The 27,249-nt window shown below is 43.1% G+C and overlaps 1 protein-coding gene and 1 pseudogene across 2 annotated transcripts in view; both read right to left on the reverse strand.

Annotated features, from left to right (window-relative positions):
* OSBPL10 (oxysterol binding protein like 10) overlaps nt 1-27,249 on the reverse strand; it is a 249,856-nt gene that overhangs the window by 100,331 nt on the left and 122,276 nt on the right. Inside the window, exon 4 of one of the 2 annotated variants that reach the window (XM_036267080.1) lies at nt 18,661-18,852. The exons of the other annotated variant lie outside the window; for it this stretch is intronic. Coding sequence (XP_036122973.1) covers nt 18,661-18,852 — 192 coding nt within the window. The remainder of the gene's footprint in view (nt 1-18,660; nt 18,853-27,249) is intronic. 2 annotated transcript variants of the gene reach the window in all.
* On the reverse strand, nt 15,346-15,491 carry LOC118633638 (annotated as a pseudogene).

Raw genomic sequence — 27,249 nt, forward strand, 5'->3', positions numbered from 1 at the left:
CAACCTGGTAAGCTCAGTGCAACGTGGACCCTATGACATAACAGCAGAGCACCTTCTCACATGCTACAGAACCAGCTAATCCCCTCGCAGAACCAGCAACGTCGGTAACCACCTTCCTCCAAACCAAAAGTAATGGCGGTGGCAATCATCAGTGATCTGCACCGGGCACAGACCACGTTGCAGACACCCTGCCAAGTACTTCACGTGCATAATGGATTTTTTGAAAACATTGTAATTTGAAATATTCAAAACTGAGAGGAGAGGTGCAAAACTGTACAGAGAATTTCTGCCTACCGTTCACAGAGCTTCCGCTAAGGTTAACACCTTACATAAGAGCTGTACAACGGCCAAAACTAGGAAATTCACACCTATGCGATTCTATTACCCAAACCTACATCGCTTGTTTGCATTTAACCAGTTTTCTGACTAAGTTTTGTTTTTCTGTTCCAGGATCCCTTATTGCATTTAGCTACCATGTCGTCTTCATCTGCTCTGATCTGTGACACATTAGAAAAGTTCAGGCCAGTTATTTTCTAAACGTCCCTCTTGTTTTCTAATGATTCAGTTGAGGTTATATGCATTTTTGGCGAGAATACCACAGAATGTTGTGCTTTCTCAATGCACCAGATTTAGGGTACACGATTCATCACGATGTATTGCTGGTGATGGCAGCCTTGGTCGCTTGGTAATGGTGTTGTCTGCTGGGTTTCCCCACTGTAAAGTACTCTTTTCTGTTTGTAATGAAGAGGTGTCGTGTGGAAAGATACCCCTAGACACAAACATCTTATTTCTCATCATACCTTCACTTACTAATTGGAATATCCATGGACACCCCCAAGGAAGCATCCATGGATGGTTCTTGTCTACAATTATTTTTATGCTGTTTGCCCAGTGGACATCTATTTCTCTCATTGTTTTTCCACTTCGCAATTGGAATTCTACTGTCAGGAAAAGCTGTTCCTTCTCCCGTTCATTAATTTGTTCAAGTAGTTATTTATATCAGCATGAATCATGGATATTTATTTTAGTTCAAGGGCTATAAACCTAATTTATGAACATAACGGTAGTTTTAATCCTGATGATAATTCTGATATTCTCCCCATTTTACAGACTAGGAAAATGAGGCAGGAAGAGATTAAAAACCCTACATAAGGTTACTCAGCAAATCAACAGCAGAGATGCGAAGCCAGTCTGGCTGACAAGTTCAAGTTTTTTCTCTGGACCGCAGGTTGACGCTCTAACCACTGAGCCAAACTGGCCAGGGCACAAGTTCAAGTTCTTAAACTAGCACACGATCCAGCCTCTAAGGAAAACAAAGTGATGTCATCTCAGTGAGCAAAAGAAAGCAGAGTGTGATCCACCAACTAGCAGGCACACATTAGGAAAGAGAAACAGAATAAACATCGGAAGCTCTTCACTTTAACAAGCAAAATGACCTCCTCCAAAATGACCTGCCATCTTCCCAGCCAACCACCGCCACACCAGAGTAGACATAACAACGGCGCCCACCCAAGGCGCTTCATGAAACACAGAAAGCACTGACCACCAACAGCAATAAAGAGCAACATTAGTGATCTAAATGAAGCTTCACAAACGAAGCTGTCTCAGAGATCATTCATTCAACTTTAATAAGACTTCCCTTTCACAGCTACAAAATCGGCTTTGGTCTACAATTTATTTGGGCTGTTTCAAGGATCATTCTGAGCATCTGCTCAGTAAAAATGATTCAGATTTTAACTCCAACAAGCACCCCTACCCCCAAGGAAGCATCTTACTGCCTAATGACTTTTATGTCCTCATTATCACGCCTCACTTTCCTTCTGGTCTTTGACATCATTCACAGAATTCATTATTATTATTAGTATTGAATCCAAAAGGTGTTCAGGGTCTGCTGTCTCCGTGTCAGCTTAAAGACCTATCTTGTGCTCAGATTTTAAATGAATCAGCATGGGTTTCTATTTTCTTTGAAAATGAACTGTGCATGCGATTCCTGCGAGGTATTTAGAGACCTCCTTCACCACCAGCGAAGACATTACGTGTTAACTCTTTCTAGGAATCTGCACTCTCCTCACACATGATGCTGAACTGCCCGACTCGGCGCCAAAGGACCAACTACACACAGCGACGCTTCCCTGGGCTGCTCTCCAGTCCCCACGTCTACGGAGCGCTCATCCGGTGCTCACGGTGCTAAGCAGAGGAGATGACTTATTATGAGCTGAAGGAAAACTGGTCAAGGTGACCATAAATTGCCTTGCTTTTCTCATTCTCCCACTGTCACCAGTGTTGTCATACTTGCTTTTAGTTACATACTTGGAAACAACGAATGAATGAGGTTTCTCTCCCATGCAGGCCCAAATGACAAATGGAGCCTTCTGGCTTCTATGGGTCAGACACAAAGAGCAGCAACGCACACTGAACACCAAGGTACGGTGAAGAGCAAACACAGGGCGGAGCTGGGCGGTCTGGCGTAGAGCCCTAGAGCCCGAATGCTTAGCCACAAACAGCCAACGCACCACTTACCACTTCCTCCAGGAAGGATGAGATACTGTCTGAGATGCTGGGGTGGAGGACAGGAAAGCCCCCCACCCCCACCTTGGTCCTTCAGCCCTTCCTAGAGCCCCTGGCAGAAGCCCCCACTCCCACACTTACACCAGGCTCTGCCAGCAGTCGGTCAGGACCGGTGTCCAATCCAGCATTGTCCTACTTGACCAAAAATGTTCACAGCCCCCTGAAGCCAGCCCCCCAAAATCTCTTCCTGAAAGACTGAACTCAAATGCATGATTGAAAAAAAGTCCGCGTGACCATTCTTCATTAGTATCCCCCCCCTTCCTTCTTAGCTGGGAGCCCAGAAGAAATTGCCAGGGTCATTCATTCTCTCGGAAACATTTACTGAGCCACCTTCGAGGTGCAGCTGCGACAAAGCCAGAGACAGACCCTGCTCTCCATGAAGTTTTACGTTCCAGTGCGGGACACAAACAATGAGCAAGGAAAACATAATATGATGTCAGACGACAACGGGGTCGTAGGCAAGGGGACAAAGGGATGGGGGCAGGGGAGGGGAGCAGTGCTACCTTATAGAGTGGTCAGGAAAGGCACATTCAGGAGGAAGTGAAGAGGTGAAGCATGTGGTGGCTGAGCGGGGGGAAGGTGAGTACAAAGGCCCCGAAATGGGGGTGTCCTGGCATGTACAGGGAACAGCAGGCAACCAGGTGGCTGGAATCCAGGAAGTGGTCTGAGAAATGAGGTCAGAGACAAAGCTAGGGCGGGACCTGTCTTCTCGAGCCTGCGGGTCATGGGTAAGATTTGGGGTTTTGTAGAAGTATAGTGGCGACCCACTGGAGCGTTTGACAGTCACAGAGTCCGACATGGCTGTTAAAGGGTTCACTCTGGCAGCTATGTGGAAAACACAGGGTGGGGGCCAATGACAGAAGCAAGGACGGTTATGAGGCAAGATAACAGAGTCATGGAACAGAGCTCAGTGGTAGAGGTGGTGAGACATGGTTTGGCCAAATTGAAAACCAAACGCCTCGAGGGAGAAAGAAGCACAGAGGACTGTATAAGAAATAATTTAAGAATTAGAGCACAGCCCTGGCCGGTGTCTCAGTGGTTAGAGCGCTGGCCCACTGACCAAAGGGTGGCAGGTTTGATTCCCAGTCAAGGGCACGTACCTGGGTTGCAGGTTCGATATCCGGCCCCATCTGGGGCACATTCAGGAGGCAACCGATTGACAACATGTCTCCCTCACATTGATGTTTCTCTCTCCCTCCCTCCCTTCCTTCCTTCCACTCTCTCTAAAAAATCAACAGATAAGCTATCCTCCTCGGGTGAGGAATAAGAAACAACAACAAAAAGAATTAGAATACAGATGATGGGCCATGATATAATGATGCATTAGTAACATTATCTTTTTGTATAAAGACTAACACACAGGGCATTATGTCCAGTGAAACAGAAAGGCAAAGAGCACATAATCTCACATGTATGTGGAATCTAATTGTAAAAAAGAACCAAGCTCATCAAGACAGACAAGAATTGCTGACTGCCAGAGGTAGGGAGTGGGGGTGGGAATGGGTGAAGGGGGTCAAAGGTACCAACTCCCGGTTATGAAATAAATGAGTCATGGGGATGTAATGTACAGCATGTATTGCACATTAAAAAGTTGCTAAGAGCCCTGGCTGGTTTGGCTCAGCAGTAGAGCATTGGCCTGCGGTCCAGAGAGACCCGGGTTCAGTTCCCACTAAGGGCACGTACCTCGGTGAGGGTTTTTCCCCGGCCCTGGTTGGGGCAGGGCTGTGCGGGAGGCAGCCACTCAATGTGTCCCTTTCACGTCGATGTTTCTCTCTCTCTCTTCTCCTTCTCTCTCCCTCCCACTCTATCTGAACAAAAAATGGAAAAATGTCCTTGAGTGAGGATAAAAAAAAAAAAAGTTGCTAAGAGAGTAAATCTTAAAAGTTCTCATCACAAGAAAAAAAAATTTGTAACTATGTGATGACATATTAATTAGACTTACTGTTGTGATCACCTTGAGATATTTACACATATTGAAATGTTGTGCCCACGAAACTAACAGCCTATTATATGTCAGCATACCTCAATTAGCAAAACCACACCAGAGGACGGGGGAACTGCACAGCATGACGAAGTTGCCACAGTCCACATTTCCATCCCAGTCTGGTCAACTGAGCTCCTAGCTACGATGACCCTGAGTCTCCCCCGAGACTGGTCACCTGGAACCCAGCGGTGACCCGTCTTGGGTGGAAGGAAAGAGCCAAGCTTCTGAACCGCCCTGCAGGACTAAAGTCATTCCCATTTTACGCCCGTCGCTCCAGCGGCTTCGACGGGAGCCTGGAGGGGGGGCCGGGAGAAGAGGCGAAGGCAGACATTTCAGCAGCCACTAGAGAGCGAAAAGGGGAAGAGCACAGAAGCTGCCAGGCCTGCAGTAACAAGGATGGGGGAGCTCGCAGGCACCCCGAGATCTTGTCAGGTGTTGTGTCTGCAGACTGTGGTCCCAGAATGTAGCCAGTTGCCTTAGCAACAGTATCTCTATCCAAGGTGATAAATTACCCTGCTCTCTAACAAATTCAGTTCATTTCTTAAACAATCAGTGTCCTGGAAATAATATGAGAACAGGCAAATACTACCAGTGGACACAGAGGGCAAATCAATCACTGGGTTTTCCTTGGAGTCCCTGGGCCAGGGACAAATGCTGGAGACGAGGGCTGGGGGAGGGGGCAGGGTTCAGAAGACCGCTAGTGTATCCAACATTTCAAATTCAATAAAAAGAAAATAGATAGGGCTGATAAAAAGGCACTTGAAACAATTCTAAATCCCTTTCTGATCATCCTACATTCACATTATTCTCTACTCCTCTCCTCACTTTACTTCATAGAACCTGACACTTATTAATTCTTTGATTTCTGTCCCTGTCTGTTCCGCTAGACTTTGAGCTTCTTGTAAACAAATGTTTTGTCTCGGTTTCATTTCCCACAGTATTCCCAGAACTAGAATCCTGCATGGAACATAACAGATCTTCAATAATATTTATCAATGAATGAATTAATCTCTCTCCTAAATTTCTAAAAACATGGTTTACATATCTTATATTACATTATATAATACATATACATTATGTATATATAAATATATAACACATATACATTATGTATAATATAAACATATAACACATATACATTATGTACATACACATTATGTATATATAAATATATAATACATATATTATTTCATGCTTAATGGGGATACTAGAAGCTTTTTTAGCAAAATTAGGACTAAGGCAAGAAAGGATCACAATAGCCAGCACTATTTAAAATTGTTTTGGCCCTGGCCGTTTTGGCTCAGTGGTTAGAGCGTCGGCCTGCGGTCCTGAGAGACCCGGGTTCGGTTCCCGCTAAGGGCATGTACCTCGGTTGCAGTTTGTCCCCGGCCCTGGTTGGGTCGTGTGGGAGGCAGCCACTCGATGTGTCCCTTTCACGTCGATGTTTCTCTCTCTCTGTTCCTCTCTCTCCCTCCCACTCTATCTGAACAAAAAGTGAAAAAATGTCCTCAGGTGAGGATAAAAAAAAAAAAAATTGTTTTAGATATACTAGTCAAAACAATTATTAGAAAAAATTTGATAAAAATCAAGGAGGAGGAGATAAATTATCACTATTTGCAACTGGTAAGATTTTTATACCTGAAAACCCAAGGAAATCAACAGAGAAACTATAACAAACAATAACCGAATCTATTTAGATTTCTGGGAATAAATTCAACCCACAGAAAGCAAGAGCCTCCCTTGTTTACAAGCCACCCAATTAAGTCGCCCAATCAGGTAGAAAATATAATGGAAAAATCCAATTTGCAATAGCAATAAAAGGGACAAAATATTTAGCAATTAAGAGACTATGCAGGTTCTATCTGCTTCAAAATGCTCTCGAGGTGCACAAAAGAACACTGGAGTGAGTTGAAAGGTGAATAATTATGCCCCTATCTTTTTTGTTTTTTTTATTCTCACCCGAGGACATTTTTCCTTTGTTTTTTTTGTTCAGATAGAGTGGGAGGGAGAGAGAAGAACAGAGAGAGAGAGAGAGAGAGAGAAACATCGACGTGAAGGGACACATCGAGTGGCCTCCCTTATGACCAACCAGGGTCAGGGACAAACTGCAACCGAGGTACGTGCCATTAGCGGGAACCGAACGCGGGTCTCTCCGGACCGCAGGCTGATGCTCTAACCGCTGAGCCAAACTGGTCAGGGCTATGCCCCTATTCTTAAAAAGGATATCATTCACATGTCAATTCCTAAGTAACATGTACACATTTAATGCAGTCCTAATTTTGTTGTTGTTGTTAATCCTCACCTGAGGATATTTTTCCACTGATTTTTAGATACAGTGAAAGAGAGGAAGGGAGAGACAGAGAGAAACATCAATGTGAGCGAGACATATCCATTAGTTGCCTCCTGCACGGCCCTGACTGGGGCCAGGGATTGAACCTGCAACCCAGGTACATGCCCTTGACCAGGAACCAAACCCACGACCCTTCAGTCTTCAGGCCAATGCTCTAACTGCTAAGCCAAACCGACCAAGGCAATGCAATCCAATTTTTATAAAACCGATATGGTGGTGGCAGCTGTGGTATTTTGGTTTTTTTTTTTTTGGTTAATCCCCACCCAATGACATTTTTTTCATTGATTTTTAGAGAGACTGGAAAGGAGGGAGGGACAGAGGGGGGAAGAGAGAGAGAGAGAGAGCCCAATGATACATCAATTGGTTGCCTCCCACACCCCAACTGGGGCTGGGGATCGAACCTGCAACCCAGGTACATGCCCATGAATGGGAATGGAGCCCATGACTCAGGTGCATGGGCCGAGGCCCTAACCACTGGGCCACACTGGGGGGAATCCTCTCCCTGCAGAGGGAGAGGGGAAGGCTAAGAACGGAAAAGTACTAAGCACTGAGTCAGAGCGGAGAAAAGTGTCTGCAAGCCCCCTCCTCTGACAAGGGGAGCTCGACAGAGGTGCCTGGGAAGGGCCTCGGCCACAACCTTTCCTAAGGAGGCCTGGGAATGGGGGTGCCGGGGCTGGGATGGCAGACGTGTGGACAAGCATGGCTGGCCCGCGTCCTTGGCTGTGCACGAGTCAGGGAGGGAGGGCAGCTTTCCCGGCGTGGGGAAGCCTTTGTAACCGCCTGTGCTCAGACCTGAAGGATCACGCACAGGACTCTGGCCTGGAGAGGAGTCTTGAAGATGCCATGGTTTATGCACACAACAGAGCACCCTATCGACATCCAAAATAAAAAGCCTGTTCTTGTATGTATCGATAAAGAGCCATTTCCAGATGAAAGAAGCAAAGTTCATAAAAAGATGTAAGGACATACCGATGTGTATGAGGTACTGCAGTTTTTAAAAAAATAAGACTATTTAAAGGAAAATAATATACAGATACATACAGGTACCTATAAACATGTATGTGCCAGCACATATATAGAACATGCGAGAAGCCAGAACAAAAGGTGGGCTTTGGTCAGGAGGCAGGGAGAGAGGTGTCAGAAGGACCTTTGTTAACATATGGCCAGCACATATCTCTATGGATGCATGTGTACCTTCTAATCTGGTCTCCTGTGTACTTATTAGCAATTCAAAACTAGTTTGTTTAAAGAAACAGAGTTAGCATGGAAGTTATCCCTGAACAAAAGTAAGCAGCTGCAGATCCCCAGAGGCCGGGTTGTTACAACCGACACAGTCCAGCCAGGCTCCCCCAGGCGGGGCTGGAGGCACCGTCCCCACGTCCAGTCTGGCTCTTGAATTATCTCTTTCAATATATTCCACACACAGAGTTTAATACAGCTGTCACATCTCACACGTTGGGCTATAAATCCTTTTCAGACTCTCAAATGAAAGGCGCCGTGTAATTATGAAGTATTACTGCTATGATTTATGTGCCCAAATGTTAGTAAATTCTCGGTAACACGCCGCACGGAGGTCGTGTCTGGCGGTGAGAACTGTCACTCCGTCATCCCATCTTCTGAGCGGTAGGGGGGGGGGGGGTTCTGGCCCTAACCAGTGTAGGCTGGCGGTACACTGACACGGTTATCCAAGTGGAGAAAAGAAGACGTGATTTCCCCAGCAGCATGTCAGAGGGACAATTATTTCTATGTTGGAGATAAAAATGTGTAGTAAAATAATAAGAGGTTTTTTTTTTTCTCCAAAAATACAGGGCATGCCCTGGCCGGTTTGGCTCAGCGGTTAGAGCGTCGGCCTGCGGTCCCCAGAACCCTGGTTCGGTTCCCGCTAAGGGCACGTACCTCAGTTGCAGTTTGTCCCCGGCCCTGGTTGGGTTGTGCGGGTGGCAACTACTCGAGGTGTCCCTTTCACGTCGATGTTTCTCTCTCTCTCCCTCCCACTCTATCTGAACAAAATATCAAAAAATGTCCTCGGGTGAGGATTAAAAAAAAAAAAATACAGGGCATAAGTTTTTGTTTATTTTTATGATTCTTATTTCCTCCCTACTGGACAACGCGCATAAATCATGTCATGTCTTACATTGAAATCTCTCCAGTGTAAGGAATAAATTATACAAGGAATCTCTGGAAAATAAAAATCCAGAAATGTTTCCTCACAGACCTATTTTAAGATTATATCCTTGCAGTGGACAAAGTAATAATCAAAGAAAGAAAGAAAGTCAATGGAGGGAAGAATAACCTTCAGAAATAAATCCCATCATGTCCTTTTCACTGTGACGTCAACTTCTGATTTAAAGACAACCAAAGCATCTTTGAGCTGGTGACAACCAGGAAACTTCATTTTGCAGATGGGGGCAAAGGTCAAGTGACATTCAAGGTCACACAGCAACTTATGGGCCCAGTCCCTCCCACGGGTGTCCACCTAGCCCTGTAGTTATTTATAACTATAAAGACGGAGATTTTTCTCTACAAAATGACACATGGGACAGAGTGTTTAATATAATCCAAAGCTACAAAAATTAAAACTTCCTGTTGCCTTTAACACCAACTATAACCTAGAAATTACATGTCAGTAAGATATCTGAGGCCCAGACTACACCAGACGCCACGGGCACTACGCTGCCCTGTCACCACGTCGAAATGGAAGCAGCGTTTCCAGGCTGTGGGAGGCGACAGGAACACCTGCAGTCGGCTTGCTGTGCACCCGGACGGGAACCAGGGCTCTAGCTGAGACCTCCACGCCTCCAGTTCTGCCACCGCTGCCTGTCATCTTCACCAGCTCGAGCACGTGCCTTGCCCCCTCGCGACATCAGTCTTCCCATCTGCAGAGTGGGCATGAACCCTACTTCACTGTGTCAGGATTCAGGAAGACACACGTTAGCATTCAACAAGTGGGAGCTCCTCTTAGGGGTGTGTATACATCCTGCTCTCCACTGTCCAGGTGAAGGATCAACGACAAAGCAAGAATGCACTAGCTTCAATAAGCCAGAGCCAGAATTTCTGTCATAGCCTGGCCCTGTCAGTCAATCTGCCCTCAAACCTTCCCATGTCACCTTACGACAAAGGTTAGAGGGCACAAGCGAGAACCCCAGAGGCAAGGTGACTTGACAAACTCCACCTGGACTTGACCGACTCCTGGGAGCCCAACAGTGTGGTCAGGTCCGCTGTGGTGTCATGCCAGGCTTTCCACACTGAAAAACATACCCAAGGGCTTGGAACACAACACCCAAGGGCTCGGGAACACACCCAAGGGCTTGGAACACACCCAAGGGCTCGGAACACACGGTGGCTCTTTGTACTAAATCATCACCATGAAGTAAAAAGATGGAAGAATATTCTTCAAGCATTTTGCATGAAAGAACTTAACTTTGTATAAGTCTGCATTGAGTTGAACAGTGTTCCTCAAATTTCAAGTCTACCAGAACTTCAGAATGTGACCGTAGTTGGAGATGGGCTGTTTGCAGCTGTAATTAGTTAAGATGAGGTCCTACTGGACCAAGGTGGGTCCTAAATCCAATATCTAAGGCCTTATAAAGGGAGAGACAGAGGCAGAGACGCATGGGGAGCAGGCCATATGACAAAGAGCCAGAAACTGGGCCGATGCGTCTGCTAACCAAGGAATGCCAAGGATCGCCGGCTGTACCAGAAGCTAGGAAAGAGGCATGAACACTTCTCCCTCCAAGCCTCCAGCGGGAACCAACCTTGCAACACCTTGGCTTCCCCTACCGGCCTCCAGACTTGTGAGAGAATATATTCAAGTTGTTGAAGTGACCCAGTCTGTGTGCTCTTTGTAGCAGCTCGAGGACACCAATACGAGATCCAAACCCACGATCACACGAATGTTTGCTTCAGATTGTTGGGACTCAGAGGCTGGTAAGGGCTTGCAGCGGTGATCTTAAATACTCACCATCCCAAGTCAACTTGCTTCATAATCAACGAATGCCCATTTTACCTTCTGAAGCAAATCTGCACTAACAGATACTACTTTTACCTGCCTTTATATAGTTGAGGACCTATATTTTTATTACAAAATAACACCCCACTGCTTTAAAACATTTGGAAAGCACTGATATTGACCAACTCCACATTGTAACTTTGAAAACAGAAGCCTAGAGCAGATTCATTTGAAGAGATGGCAAACTGCTACCAAAAATACATGCTAGGGTTCCTTGTCATCATGTATCCCAAAAGTGCACAGGAGAATTAACGTAGGACATTTCCAGAAGTCAACATGCTGTTCACACAAAGGAAAAACCCACTTTATACCCTAAACACGGTTTCTCTGGTGATGGGATGGCCTGTGTCCACTGCTGCCCAGATTGACCACCTTAAACTGGATCCGCTAATAAAATTCCTTAGGGAGGTGTTTTAGTTACAGCTTCCGTAGCAAAGGCTGCACGTGAATCAGTTTCCAGCCCGGCATCACTACGTTCTGATGCACCAGGATCAGCCCAAATCATCCTGAAGCAGGAGAATATCACTTATACAGACGGCAACTTCATTACAGCACTTCCTTTGTATGTGTATTAAGTAAATATGACAGTACAATTACATAAAGAAGCACGCATAAATCCACAGAGCTGGGGAAGGAGCTTCTCCTCCACATATTACAGCCCGTGAAAGATTTAAAACCGTATTAAATTACACAGCCTCGATACAGCTCATCTACCCCAGAGTAAACCAGTGCAGCAAACAGCTCTCTCTTCAAAAGGGTATGTGCCTGGAAGCAAACTAATAAAAAAAAGTTTAATAGAAGGATAATTCCTATTTGTCAATAAATTCTAGTGGAAAGTTTAATTAAATCTAAATTTATGCCTCGCATACCCCCACTGCAATGCAACAGCATGACCTTTTCCCTCATCAAGCACAGAATCCAGACCAAGTCTCCCTATTAAATTATGTTGTTATTGTCTGGCTGGTGTGGCTCAGTGGTTGCCAGTTTGATTCCTGGTCAAGACATATGCCCAGATTGTGGGCCAAATCCCCAGTGGGGGGCACGTAGGAGGCGGCCAATCGATGTTCTCTCTCATCGATATTTCTATCTCTTCACTTCCTCTCTCTCTAAAAATCAATAAAAAGGGGAAAAAAATTTTTTTAATTGTGTTGTTTTGTTTTTTTTTAAGTTTCAAATGAAAAACATATTCAGCCAAAGCCACAAGAACCTGGGCTCCACAAAGTGCATTCTATTTTTCAAATATCTGTTATGCCCATGCCTATGAACATATTTACATTTACAGAAAAAATTTAGTAGGTACTCTCTTTCGAGAATTTTCTTAACTCTAATTCAAGGAAGAAAATAGTTAAAATAAAACCAACTGTAGATCAGAAATAGTCCCATACATACCCATAGCTCTGTGCACATACACGAACATGCACATGGTGTCATGCTTGCAAACACACAGAACAGCTCAGTTGTCACTTCTGGGGACAGTAATGAGGAATTGGGAAAAGAAGAAACACCTGCCCTTTCCCTTGTGTGTGTGCAGGTTTGTACACACACTCATACATTATGAATACGACATGTATTAAGGGTTGTGTTTTTTCAAAAAGCAGCTAGCAACCAAGAATTTTATAAAAATCACACTGCACTTGTACCAACTGAACTTGTGTCCATTTAAATTCATCTAAGCCACATTAAAACCTGCTATAATGTAATTAAAAGTATGAAAGTTAAAATACAAGTGAATACCATACATTTCAATCAGCACATACTTAACAGCTAAAGGGTCGGATTAATTTTTTTTAAAAAATATTAGATTCCATTTATAAATCAATTCCGACAGCACATTCAGAGGCTCACACTATCATCCTTCCCCCACCCCCTCACATAGTCATTCAGATGTCCACCCATCAATGGGCAGTCAGAGGAGACCCTCTGACTCAACTTTCACTAGGTTTCCCCTCACTCTATCCACCCCAGAGAATTCCTAAGCAACCCTTGAATGCCTTCACCTTCCATTTCTAAAGAGTTCTAACTACTAGAAAATGGGCCCTTAAATCAATGAGTTCACCCAACATGTCCAGCAATTGTATTAGGGGTAGCAGATGCAAAGATAAATAAGACATGGCTTTCAACATTAAAAAAAAAAAAAAAAATCCAGTGTCTGGCACATAGTAGGTGCTCAGTTAGCACCTGCAGAACGGAATCACTGAGTAAGCAAGTTCACAGTCTAGAGCAGGGCTATCCAAGAGAAATATAATACAAGCTGCAAATGGAAGGTGCACACATAATGTTAAATTTTCTATAGGCATAATTAAAAAGGTAAGAGAAACAAGCAACATTAATATTAATGTATTTAATTTAACCCAACTTATAGAAAATATTTTCATTTCCACATGTAATGAGTATTATAAAACATTATTAATGAGCCCTGGCCGGTTTGACTTAGCAGTTAGAGCATCGGCCTGTGGTCCAGAGAGACCCGGGTTCAGTTCCCGCTAAGGGCATGTACCTCGGTTGCAGTTTGTTCCCGGCCCTGGTTGGTTGTATGGGTGGCAACCACTCAATGTGTCCCTTTCACGTCGATGTTTCTCTCTCTCTCTCTTCCTCTCTCTCTCTCTCCCTCTCTCTCCCTCCCACTCTATCTGAACAAAAAACTGGAAAAATGTCCTCGGGTGAGGATAAAAAAAAAACACACATTATTAATGAACTATTTTACCTTTTTTGTACTAAGTTTTTGAAATCCAGTGCACATTTATATCTACAAGACATCTCAATTCAGACTAGCACATTTTAAGAGCTCATTAGACCCACTAACCTAGTGGCCAGCAAAGTTATAGAACATTCCCATCACGGCAGAAAGTCCTACTGGGCAATGTACCTCCCAAACAGACAGATGGACAGTGCACAGTGGGGACAAGGAGGAATGACGAGGACAGGAGGCAAGAGAAGTAGAAGACAGACGAAAGGCCTCCTTGGCCATGCTGAAGAGGTCAGCCTTTATCCTGTGAACAGCAGGGAGTAAGGGTGATGTGATAAAATGCTTTCATTTCGAAGAGTGGCTTCCTGGAGATACAGTAAGGCGTGAACTAGAAAGAAAACCTGGCAATGGAGAAGACGGGTTGCATCGACAGTCATCCTGAAGTTAAAAATCAGTGGTAGCCTGGCCAGTGTGGCTCAGTGGATTGAGCGCTGCCCCATGAACTGAGAGGTCCTGGTTCAATTCCCAGTCAGGACACATGCCCAGGTTTCGGGCTCGATCCCCAGTAGGGGGCGTGCAGGAGGCAGCCAATCGATGTTCCTCTCTCACATCTATGTTTCTACCTTTCTCTCCCTTCCTCCCTCTCTAAAAATATCAATTTTAAAAAGTATATTTGCCCTGGCTGGTTTGGCTCAGCGGTTAGAGCATCAGCCTGCGGTCCAGAGAGACCCGTGTTTGGTTCCCGCTAAGGGCACGTACCTCGGTTCCCGCTAAGGGCACGTACCTCGGTTGCAGTTTGTCCCCGGCCCTGGTTGGGTTGCGCAGGTGGCATCCACTCGATGTGTTCCTTTCACATCGATGTTTCTCTCTTTCTCTCTCTCCCTCCCATTCTATGTGAACAAAAAACAAAAAAATGTCCTTGGGTGAGGATAAGAAAATAAAAGTATATTTAAAAATCATTGGTAATCTGTGATTTAAAAACACAGATTCATAGGCCATGATCAATCCATGATAAAGTCTCTTCATCCAAGATAAAATATTAAAATAAGGAAAATACAGTATTATTTTATAAAAATAAATTTATTCCATGCAATCAATGGCTCTTTATTCTGAGATTATATTGCTTTGGTGGAAGAGACGGGACATTAAATGTGAGCTGCACTTTAAAAATGTCCTTATGCCCTGACCAGTTTGGCTCAGCAGTTAAACTGTCAGCCCGTGGACCAGAGAGTCCTGGGTTCGTTTCCCACCAAGGGCACGTACCTCAGTTGCGGTTTGTCCCTGCCCCGGTTGGGGTCGTGCGGGTGGCAGCCAGTCCATGTTTCTCTCTCTTCCTCCCTCTCTCCCTCCCACTCTGACTGAAGATAACACAAAAATGTCCTCGGGTGAGGAAAATAAATATATAAATAATGTCCTTGCTGGGCCAAATAAAAAATCTGCAACATTTCTGTTGCTCGCAAAAGTCTATATTTTAGTTTGTTAAAAAAAAAAAAAATCCAAAATTCTAGAACCACTGTTTTAAATTACTTCTGAACTTTATTAAGATGGACACAGGGTCCAATGTGTGTATATCACACTGTATCCTGATCTTATTTCACTTATACATGCCCACACAGTAACATGGGCTTCTAGCTTCAGCTGATATACAGTAATTCAGTAGGTTAAGTGTATGATTGTTTATTTAGTCATTCCCATGAGTTGTGTATTGAGTCTATTTAGTATCTTTTTTTCTTTTTTTTTTCTTTTATTAAATGCAGTCCCCCACTACCAGAAATTGTGCAGTTTCCCACATTTGGGGAGATCGCAGAGGTCAGCACATCAGAGTGCAATGGACAAGCCTCATCCTGGGAAAACCACCTTCGTGACCATGGTATCTCCCCTGCCAGGTAAGTAGCATTTAGTATTATGAAGCGTTTTCCCCAAATGAACTTTCTTCCTCCTACCCTCTATTCAATGGACTATGTCCTTAGGATATAGTTCCCAATGCAGAATTTCTGAGTCAATGGTAATACGCGGCTTTGCTTTGTGTTTAAGTCTTGTTATTTATCACCAGACTGTAGCAAAAAGACAACGTACAACACTGTCAACATTTATTAATACCCCAATCAAAACCAGAGTATCAGTATTTCTGCTAATCTAAGATGAAGTAGCCTTAATGTTTCTTTTTTGCTAGAGAGGATATGTTCCTGTTCGCCTCACCATAGTACTGAGCCTCCAATTCCCTAAACTCACCCGTCCTGACCACTTCCTGGGGGGACTTTGGGTACTGACCTTTGGTATTTCAGTTCCTTCTATTTTGGATGATAACCATTTAATCTTTTAAACAGATCCATTATTTTTACCCATGCTATGGCATTCCATTTAAAATTTATTCTATTGCCTTTGGCTAGGCTATTTTTCTTTTATTCTTCAGAAAGTCAGGCACATCTGTCTCCTGTATGATGCTTTTCTCCATTGCTTCAATGGTCCTAAGTTTATCTTCCCTGTAACTGGAACCGCTACTCCATTTTCCTCTAGTTATTTGATACATAAATAAGAGAAACCCAACAGCAGAGGCCTGTACACTCTGAATTAATATACTTTTTAACTGCTGAACCTTCCGGTATGAATAAAACTTGCTCAGATAGTTCTCAAGGTGGTCTTGTCCACATCATGAAATGACAGATGTCACAAAACAGCTGCCCTTCTCCAATCAGAGCGAAGCTGGACATGACGCCTGAGAATCAAAACTTTCAACTCTTCCTCCAATCCTCTCAATTGCCAACGTTTGCACATTCTTCTCAACAAGCTCACTTAAAATTAATTTTCAGCAAGAAAGGCCATCGATAGCCAAAAGCAATCACCTGAAAAGAAATTCTCTTGCCCAGGAGTACAAAAAAAAAATCTAAATGGCTATAAAAACACTCTGCCTAATTATTTTTCATTCAATGAGACTCTTTGGGAAATTACAATAATCCCCCTACCCAAAAGATGGAAAATGAAGAAAAAAACAAAAAAGCAGCATATATGTAATTATTTACAAAGTTTAGATAGTATATAATCTTTTCCATATCTATATATGTAACTAATACAGAAGGAAAAATAACCCAGAAGTGAATTCACTGAAATATTAACAGTGGTCATCTGAAGGAAAGGAGGATTATGGGTAATTCTGATTTTCTTTAGACTTCTTTTGCAATGTATACTTGCTTTATATACTTTATATAAGTAACATTGTACACACATATACACAAAGAACATACTTTTATTCTTTTAAAAACTAGACTTTTTAAAAAACAGATGGAAAAAAATCAGGGGCATTATATTGAATCAAGAATGCATACCTCAACTTTTATTTAGGCCACTGCTCACTAAACACAAGCACCCCATTTTTCTTCACACATAGGAAGCCTCCTATCATCACTACAATAGTAAATCTATCAGCGGTTCCTTATAATAGACTTAAAAGGATTCTCAAAATACCAAGAACTTTCAAATTTCCTTTTCCTTTCTTTTTTAAGTCTCTAAAGTACTTGCAAAAAAAATATCTGTAATGAGGTTTCCATAACAGTGATATGATGGTATTGTGGTTAAGTTTATTTTTTGAAGTCTTTATCTTCAGATAAATATTGAAGCATTTACTGGCAATGTTAAAAATGATAAAACATTTAAGATCTTAAGACTCTAACAACAACCAAGTGGTAGGGGAAACAGGTAAAACAAGAACAGAAAGTTGAAAGTGTTGAGTTGGGTGATGGGTACCATTCTTCCGGTCTTACTTTGTGTCTCTTCAAAGTTTTTCCATAATAGTTTTTTGAAAAGGTGCTAAGAAAAATGAAAAGCAACATGTACATATGCACCACCATTCCTCACATCACCCAGTGGAGCAAAACTAAACTCATGGCCAAACACTTTTTACTTTTTAACATCCGGGTTGCTATTTCAAAGAGAGCATATGACTGCACCTTTTCTAATTTAGGCAATAAAGAGGATGTGCACATGCAAATCTATTAAAAAAATAAAAAATAAACGTCTTTTATTTGCATCTAGAAATTTGAGTCAGAAGATTTCAGATTTTCTTTCCTGGGCCACCATCGGACCAATGCTACGTGGCTCGTGACATCTAAAGAATAAGATGCACGCTCACTCGAGCAGCAGCAAGACCCTATCCTGGGAGGACCATTCGCCTTCTTGACACAGAGGACAGGCCACTTCTCCAAGAGGACAAGCTGGTCCATACACAATTCAGCTGCAGGCAAAAAGCCTCTGCACTCAACAGAAGTTAGGCAACCAATACCAATATCGTTTATTTTATATAGTCTGTTCTTGATAACAGTTGCAAAGGATGATATGGATCCTGAGGATCTAGGATCCCCAAGCTGAGGACTTCCCAGTGCATCAGAGTAAAACAAAACACACCCCACATGTGTTCACAACGCACTCCCAGTTGCAGGGATTTCATGCGCATGATCGCAAGTGAGCCTCGCATCTCCCATGAGAGGTTGATACAGACTGGGTTATCCCCATTTTACAGATGCAGGAACTCAGGTTCAAGGCAGTTAAAAGAGCTGCTCTCAAACAATGGCGTCTTCTGATTCCAAGGACAGTGTTCCCTTCACTACCCAAAGCTCCCCTTGGAGTGTGTCTGTGAAGGTAGAGGAGATAAGCCCTTCATGAAGAGAAGCTGGGCAGAAAAGAGGGGAAATCAGCTCTAGGCCCAACATGTCCTGAGTCTCAAACACCCTCAGTTATTTCCTAGCTGCCCACGACTTTGTGCTGTCTATTCTTTGCTATGAGCAAGGAGATGCTGACTGTACTTCTGCGCACATGCACATTTCTGTGGGCTTGCTTTCTCGGCTTCCTGAGCTCCGACAGAAGCCTCCTCACAACTCGCTTTACCTAGCAAACACAGAAATCTTATTTTTTTTTAAACCAGGAGGGACTGTCATGGCTGTGTGGATGGGACGTTTGCTGCTGGTCCTCTCCGTTATCAAGATGGTACAAAGGAAGAGAAGTTGGCAGAGAAACAGTCACAGCCCTCAACTCCCATGGACCATTTAACCTAGTAGGAGAGCAAAGCCTACCTCTCTGACTTCGTGAAGCTGGCCGGAATACTGACTCTTGGCTCTTCGGGCAGCTGCAGGCGACTTGTGATGCGTGATTGTGACAACACCGGGGGCCCCCACACCGAGGTGTCTCTGGCTACAGGGAGACGCAGAATTGGGTGTTCCATGGGGGAGCAAAGTGAGACTTCGGCTTCGGGAGCTCGGAGTAGTCTAGAATAAGCAACAGGTGTCAAAACTCAACAACCAACCTGCAAACAAGCTAAGTGTTGGCTTCCATTGATTCTGGACCTCTTCATCTGTCCCTTCATCTGTTTGGAGAAATGAAGGCATGCGATGGTATCACCCCACATGCCCACATCCCACACTCACTCACCTAAGAGACAGTTTATACAAACTAGCCTTCTGATGTCATCCCCAACTGTGCCCCACACTCTGGCCACGAAGAGCTACTTTGGGTCCCCCGAACACCATGGACTCTCCTGGATCTCTGCCTCTGTACTTACTAGCTCCCCCTCCTAGACTGTCCTTCCCCTCCTGGCCGGCAAACTTCAGGTGAAGTTCAAGACTCAGCTCAGGGTTCTCTGCTACATGAAGCTTCTCTGTCTGTCTCAGTCTCTCCGCTGCTCTTATTCCACTGCACTGAGATCATATTCATTGTCCAGCTAATTTCTTAAGATAGTCTTTCAAACTCATCGTTATATCCACAAGACCTGGCACATAATGATTAATTTATTAAGTACTTAATAAAAGTTTGTTGCATAGATGAATGTACTAAGTTATCCACCAATTAACCCCCATGTGTTAGTGCTGTGCTTATATTTTATCCTACGGTAATGTATAATCCAAATAACAACTTAGTGTACAGTGAAGATGGCATCTCAACTTCGTAGAGATGAACTTTTTAAATGAGATATTGAGATAACTGGGCAGCCATCTGAAAAACAAAGTTGGATTCATCTCTCAGATCACAGACCATCAAATGGATCAAAGAGATAAGAAAAAAAATTAAAAGCACTAGAAGAAAACGTGTAGCCTTGGGATAGTAAAGGTCTAACACTTCCAAAGGCAAAAGCCACAAAAGAAAACCTCAACAAGTTTGATTACCTCAAAAACTGAACACTTCTACATGGAAAACAAACATTTTACAGACTTACTCCTGCCATCAAAAAAGCCACATGATACACTAAGAAACATATTTTCAACTTGTTTCACAGACAACAGGCTCATCATTCTAATTTATAATTAGGAATAGAATTCCTGGGAAGTGATAAGGACAACAAACCATTCAACTAGGAAAAGATGTCACCCTGGCCTGTTTGGCTCAGTGATTAGAACATCAGCCCGTGGACTGGAGAGTCCTGGGTTTGATTCCCGCTAAGGGCACATACCTCGGTTGCAGTTTATCCCCGGCCCCGGTTGGGGTCATGTGGGTGGCAGCCACTCAAAGTCTCTCTCTCACGTCGTTGTTTCTTTCTCTCTTCCTCCCTCTCTCCCTCCCGCTCTATCTGAAGATGAATGCAAAAGTGTCCTTGGGTGAGGATAAAAAAGAGAGAGAGAGAGAAACAGCTTTGCGGAAGCATAAGGTGGCGAAAACCTGTGATGAGGACAATGCAGCAGTACCTGCCGCAGTTACAGTCACACTCCCCTGGGGTCCGCAATGCCACTTGGTACCCAGTGAAACGGCATATATCCCCATTATGTTGAAGGCATAGGATGAGAAACAACCCAAACGTCCATCGGTACGGGGCGGGTTACATAAAAGATTACACACCTACATAATGGAATACTGCCCAGCTGTAAGAATCACAAGAAAGGTCTCTGAGTGGGCCTGGGGAAAAATAGCTACAACTATACACTTAAGCGAAAAAAGTAAGGTGCAGAACTATTCTATAGAATGCAAAGTAGCATCAACACGTGGAAAATGAGTCTTTTTATTGTCCTTTGTTTAAAATACAAAAAAAAAAAAATACTCTAAGAGGCTGCACACAAAGCTAAAAAGGCTGATACTTATTTGTGGAGAAACAGAGGATGACAGAGCAGGAGCAGAAGGGGCAGGAGATTTTTCACTGCAGAGCTTATTTTTATATTCTTTCGTTTTGAACCATGTGAATGTATTACCTATACAAAAAAATTTTTTTAATTCTCCAGAAAATTCTATTCTAAATGCCCTGAGAGCTCATTTCAACCTGAGAAAAGGCAGTTTGAGGATACGCTGGATTCATGCCAGTTCTGTATGTGACGGATCAGATATTTACTAAATGCCTACCTCGTGCCTAAGGGAGTATCTACAAGGGGAAATGTGAGATGTGTTTCACCGTAGCTGCTTACGGTATCGCTAGGGATGTAAGATGCACAGACACTGGGACAGAAACACACACACACACACACACACACACACACGAAATGCACAACAAGGTGCTCATTTGGCAGCACGGCCGGGAAATGCCGGAGGAGAAGGATCAGTGGGAGCTGACTTCATCCTGGGAGGCTATTCTGAGAGCGAAGGACTTGACGCCCAGGCGGGAGTGGGGAAGACAGACACGCAGCAGTGCACAGGAACCCGGAGGATCCGGATGCTCAAAGCAGGCTTAGTCTCCCGCCTTAGGGAACAGTCACAGTTCTAAAAACTGTTCAGTGTTAATGGTCTGTAATTTTAGACATTGCCAGAAGGTTGGGGAGCAAGGTGGGAGCCAGGGTAGAAATCAAAATCCTACATTCCCCTGCAATGCCACAGTAGCCTGTAATGGTTCTCTGGGTCTGAACTTGAATATAATTAATAGGAATACAGATCAAGTTGGGGAGCAGTGTATTGCTTTAAAATAACCTTAGGTAACTGAAGAAATCTGTGGTCTAGGAATTACATATACCCTGATCACAATGAAATATAGCAATCATCTACTTTTAGCCCCAATCTCTTTACTTGAAGTGTGGAAGGGGAAAAAAGCTATTTCTTTAATCCTTTAATGACAGTAGCTTTGCCAAAGCGTTAAGAGTCTACTAAAATACATTTTGGTTGTTTGGGAGGCTTATTCCAACCCCCAAAAAGGCAGATTTTCACTGGGCTTTGAAGCCAGGCAGACAAGCTGTACCCCCCTCCCCCAACCAAGCTCCATTAGGTTCTGGCTATGTGACCTCGTGAGAGTTATTTAAGCTTTCTTATTAAGCATCAATTTCCTAATCTTTAAAAACAGAAATTATAATATTGACCCTTAAAAGCCATCATGAAGCCTGGCCAGTGTGACTCAGTGGTTGAGCATCGACCCATCCACCAAGAGGTCCCTGGTTCAATTCCCAGTCAGGACACATGCCTAGGTTGTGGGCCAAATCCCCAGTGGAGGACATGCAGGAGGTGGCCAATCGATGTTTCTATCTCTCTCTCCCTCTCCCTTCCTCTCTCTCTCAATAAAGAAAAAATATTTTTAAAAAGTATACCTATACTTTATATATAAAAAAAGCCATCACGAATATTAAATTAGATCATGAATGTAAAATGCTTAGCACAGTGCCTGACAAGCAGGAGCTGAGTAGCCACAGTTCGTTTCTTTCCTTATATCATGTAATACTTGATCGGTGAAGGCCTTGCTGATTTTTAAAATGTTAAAAAGTCACTGAGCACAAAATCATAAGCGGTCACCTGCGCTTTATTTTCTATAGGATCAAAAGTGCTGATGAAGCCCAAAACATAATTAAATCCTTACTGGAGAACCTAATATGGTCAGCAATTATAAGACTGCAGGGGGGGAATACTTCCAGATTCTGAGTAGAACGAGAAGCCGTCAGAAACTAGAGACGAGAACAGTGTTGGCAACAGGCGCCTTTGCTTGGAACAGTATCGCTGTAAATGGCAATAAATCAAGAAATCCACCCAGAAGCCAAATGATTTCACTATGGACATGTAACCCCGTGATCATTATTTAATGGCTGTCATTTGAATTCACCAGCAATAAATTCAAGTTGAAAAACCTGTAATTTCCCACTAACTGTGGGGTCCTCACGGTGTATTTCGCATGCAGACCTTCCCTCAGGGTAAGCTGAGCAGAAGAGTCTCACTCCTGGGAAATCCCACGGGTCACCAGGCACCAGGACAGAAAGAGACGGAAGGCAGCAGACCGTCACCACGGGAAACCAGTGGGGTCTTTCCAAAACACAGCCTGTGTCAAATTTCCAGGTTTTGTGCTTAAACGTCAAACATTCATCCTTGTCACTAATTTAAAATAGCATATCACGGAGGCTGAGGAACAACATGGCAGCTTTTTGCTCCAAATATTTAGTTCAATATTTGTAGGGAGCGACTAGAAATGCCAAGTATGCCATCTGCGGAACATTCTGAGTCAAGGGCAACCGTTTCTATTCGAGGATGAGGGTCTCCCTCTCCCTAGGGGAGCTCCCTTGTGTCTGCCCCCTCAGCCAACGCCTGCCTGATACGCAGGGTGGTGCCTAAGCAGAGACTGTGTAGCAGGAAGACCAGGTGCTGAGGCTCAGATCCCACCCAGGCATCCAACATGCCGTTAGGTTTTAGGATATTTACCAACCTCTTGGATTGTCCCTACATTCTTTGTTGGATTCAGAAATTCCCCAAAGATTTTAGGGAAGGTCCACACACACATACTCTTAGTATCGACTGCCCCAAGCTGGCGTGAAGAAAACGTGCGACTGGAAAGGGAGAGGCAGTGCTAGAAAGAATATGTCCAGCCAGGGAGATCAAGCCATGGGCTGGAGAGAGGGAGTCTGGTCTGGGAAGCGCAGGGCAGAATCACCTGGACCACCCACAGGCTTCCACAGGGCTCTGCCGGGAACAGCAGCAGGAGGATCGAATCCTACCAACCAGTGTGGGGGAGGGGGCAGGAGCACCGTTTCCGAAGTCAGTGGCCTGAGTTCACATGTGAGCTCTACCACTCAGGATCTACGTAGCCTAGGACGACACTGCGGTGTTTTCGTTCCTAAAATTTTAATATTACTACCTTACTACCTCTTTGGGTTGTTGGAGAATAAAATGAGAAGAGACTGGTAAACATATGCCGCATAGTAAACATCAGCCAATGTCATCATCGTCATTCATAAATTAGTAAAATGAGGCCTTTAGTTACTAGAGTAGTAGAAGGGGTACGTGGTGCAGAGTCAAATACTATATGGACTTAAAGTTTGTTGTGGGGGGGAAGACCTAGCCTTACCATTTCCCTAACTTTAAGAACAAAAGGTCAATTAAAAGTAATCATTCTAATTACTGAAAACAGTTTGCTTCAGAGAAAAGGTACATTTAAAATACAAACTCACACGTTCGAAAACCCATCTGCTGTAGAACACTGAGTGCCTGTGGATCACCCCAATGCTCCATGGGTACCAACTACAAAGAACTAGTTTACATAAGTCATGGGCAATGTCCCATTAATATTTTAGAATAAAATACAAAACCCCAAATTGAAAAAATAATTAGCTGGTCCTAAAAACCTCTTAAAACATGTATCAAACATTTATAGTAGGCTTGCTGAAGCTCAAATTAAAAAGCTGAAGAGAAAGGGGAGAATACTTGAAATATACATTTGTGGTAACCACTCCTATTGTACAAAATTCTTCTAATGGGAAAAATTACTGAGGATCAACTAATTATAACAGCATTCAAGTGACATTTAATTTCGAGCATATTTTCTTCACTTCCTTGAATTCTTTCACAGCAAAGGGGAAAAAAGACACCATATTTCAGAATAAAATAGCCCAAGGGAGGCAGAAAAACCAAGCCAGCCAGGTTATTTATTGTGAAAAACAAATTTAACCAACTAAAACCATTTCAATATATTCCTTCTCTCTTCCTCTAAAAAAAATTAATGTACCGTTTCTAAACATGTGAAAACTAAGCACCAAAACTGTGATTTATTCTTTTTCTTCCAAACTATACATACCTCAAAATCAACAAAAAAGGAAAGGCATAACAAGGTTTAAAGTAATATATTCAGCGCCTTCAAATTATTCAAAATTCTGTTTTCCTGGTAGTCATCATTTGAATAAAATGTGTTTTTTTAATGAATCCGTTCTATATTTTTGCTTAAACAGCTATATATGGACTTTTTCATTTGCTCTGCTGTGTGTGTGTGTGTGTGTGTGTGTGTGTGTGTGTGTGTGTTTTAATATTCAGTTATCTCAAGCTTAAAACAGACCTAAAGTAGAAATAAAAATTTTAAAACTGGGACATTCTCCAAATTCATTTCCATGATTAACTTTCAACACTACACTTAGCCCTCTCTACGTTTCCAAATCCCTGTGTTCTGGCAGAAACAGGAGTTTCAGCGTGAAGTTCCCAAGCCCAGAGAATTTCTTCCTTTGTCATCTGCAAATCTTCCATATATCAAACATTTTCCAATAACTTTATATCAATAACCTCTTAAAATACACACACAAATGTCTGCAAAGGAAAAACAGTGGATTTCCCCAGAGAGGCAGTCTCTCGCCTGCTTAACACACCATCCTGAAACCACACTTACACACGCAAATGCCGGACCTCTGACAGATAAGTTCATATTATTTCCATTAACGTTTTTGGCTGGTCTTTCCTTCCAACATTTTCGGCTTGTCTTTCCTTCCAACATTTTCAGCCCCCAAATAAGCTCTGCTGACTCCTCTCTAGCAGCGTGTCTAACCACTGCAGAATTCCATACTCAGGCCCAGCCTCCGCCTTGGTCAAGCTTGAAGGTCCCGAGGGACTTACAGCACTGGTCTCATGCACGTGCCCTCTTACCACACACCACCCCTTTGGTCCCCACTTCCTCCAGCCTTTACCTTCCACATCCACCAAGAAGTGGTTATGTGCGATTTCAAAATCTTCCACACATCTGACCCTCTTGGCCTATGCACCCTCCACTCACATCCTTTGTTTGGGACCTTGCAATTCCAAGGTCCCAAGATTGGAAGGGAGTTAGGGAGGGAGAGAGGGAGAGAGACACAAACATAGATTGATTGCCTACTGCACCAGGGCTGGGGACCGAACCTGCAACCCAGGTCCGCGCCCTTGACTGGGAATCAAACCTGCGACCCTTCGGACCACAGGCTGACACTCTAACCACTGAGCCAAACTGGCCAGGGCTGAAGATGGCCTCTTTCTACTGACCAAGCCCAATCCTCCCATTTCTCATGCTGTGGAAAGAGACTTTTAGAGCTAGAAGGAACCTCAAGTCTAACCCACCCCCTTTCACAGATCTACAAACTACAACCTCAAAAAAGGTAAAATAAAACATAAAAGTAGGACCCAAATTACAAATCTCACTCCAGATTCAACGAAGAAAGCCTGATTTAAGACTCAGCCCCTCCAGGTGGCCCTTTTCAATGGTACGAGGACCTAGTCATTTAAAACAGTGTCTAACACAAGGCAGACGTTAAAATACTGGATAGGGAGGAGGAGAGCTAATATCCGTTATACATTTTTACATTTATACCTTTCCTCCTCCCCAAAACTTCAGTCCACTCACCTACCACCACAAAAATGTACACCCAACACTCCTTTGAAGGCAGGATAACTGTGTAATATATTCTCTTGGCACTGCAAATCCTCAAAGAAAATAATTTTATTTTATATATGTTGTTTGTAAATAACATGAAACAAAGACTTTTCTAATGATGAATTACCATTTTAACAGGGAAAAAAATCTGAAAACAAGGACTAGAAAGAAGTTTCCCTAACTTAGTTACACACCAGAAACCTAGAGTAACCACCATAATGAATATAAAAAATTTAGCTTCATTGCTTTTAATTTTATAAAGAAAATGGGACAAGAAAAAAGAAGAGGTAGAAAGAGAGAAAGGGAGGCAATGAACATGTCACCGAGTGTAGATGTGATCTTTTCACAAAAGGAAAAAAAAACTAATGAGTCCAGCAAATTTGCCAGATATATGAACTTAGAAAAATCAATAGCATTCTTCTGTATCAGCAATAACCAATTAGGAAATATAGTAGAAAATAAGATTCACAACAGCAAACAAAAAACTATGATGCATAGGTATTGATCCAATAAGTAATACGTAAGAGCTTTGTGAAGTCGATTTTTTTTTAATCTATGAAAAGAAATCAATGAGGAATTGAGGAAATGAAAAGACACATAACCGATCAGTGAATGGGACAGCTGAACACTGTAAAGATGGCAGTTCTTCCAAGTTATTGTATAATTATTCTAATAAAAGTTGCAACAGCAATGTTTGAGAACTCAACAGATTTATTCTAATACATGGATGGCAGAATAAAGATTTGTGAGGAGCCCGATTAATTTTGAAAAAGTCGAAGGACTCATCCTACCACCACATGCAAATATTAACAAAGTCATGGTGATGACATGGTATTTGTGCAGGAGTGAGCAGCTAAAGTAAAAACTAGAAAAAAGGGGCATAAAAACATGTGTGTAGATATAAGAATTTGGTACGTTACGGAGGCAGCATCATAAACTAGTAGAGAAAAAAATTAATATTGGGAAAAGCAAAAATATAGCTGGCTCTATACCTCACAGTATATAAAAAAGATAAAAATCAAAATGTAAAAAGTAAAACTACAAAGCTAACAAAAGAAAACGCAGGGGAATATCTATGAACTCTGTATGTAGGAAAGCATTTCTTTAAAAGACCAACAGC

Source organism: Molossus molossus, unplaced genomic scaffold (assembly GCF_014108415.1).
Source record: "Molossus molossus isolate mMolMol1 unplaced genomic scaffold, mMolMol1.p scaffold_m16_p_18, whole genome shotgun sequence".
Taxonomy (NCBI): Eukaryota; Metazoa; Chordata; class Mammalia; order Chiroptera; family Molossidae; genus Molossus; species Molossus molossus.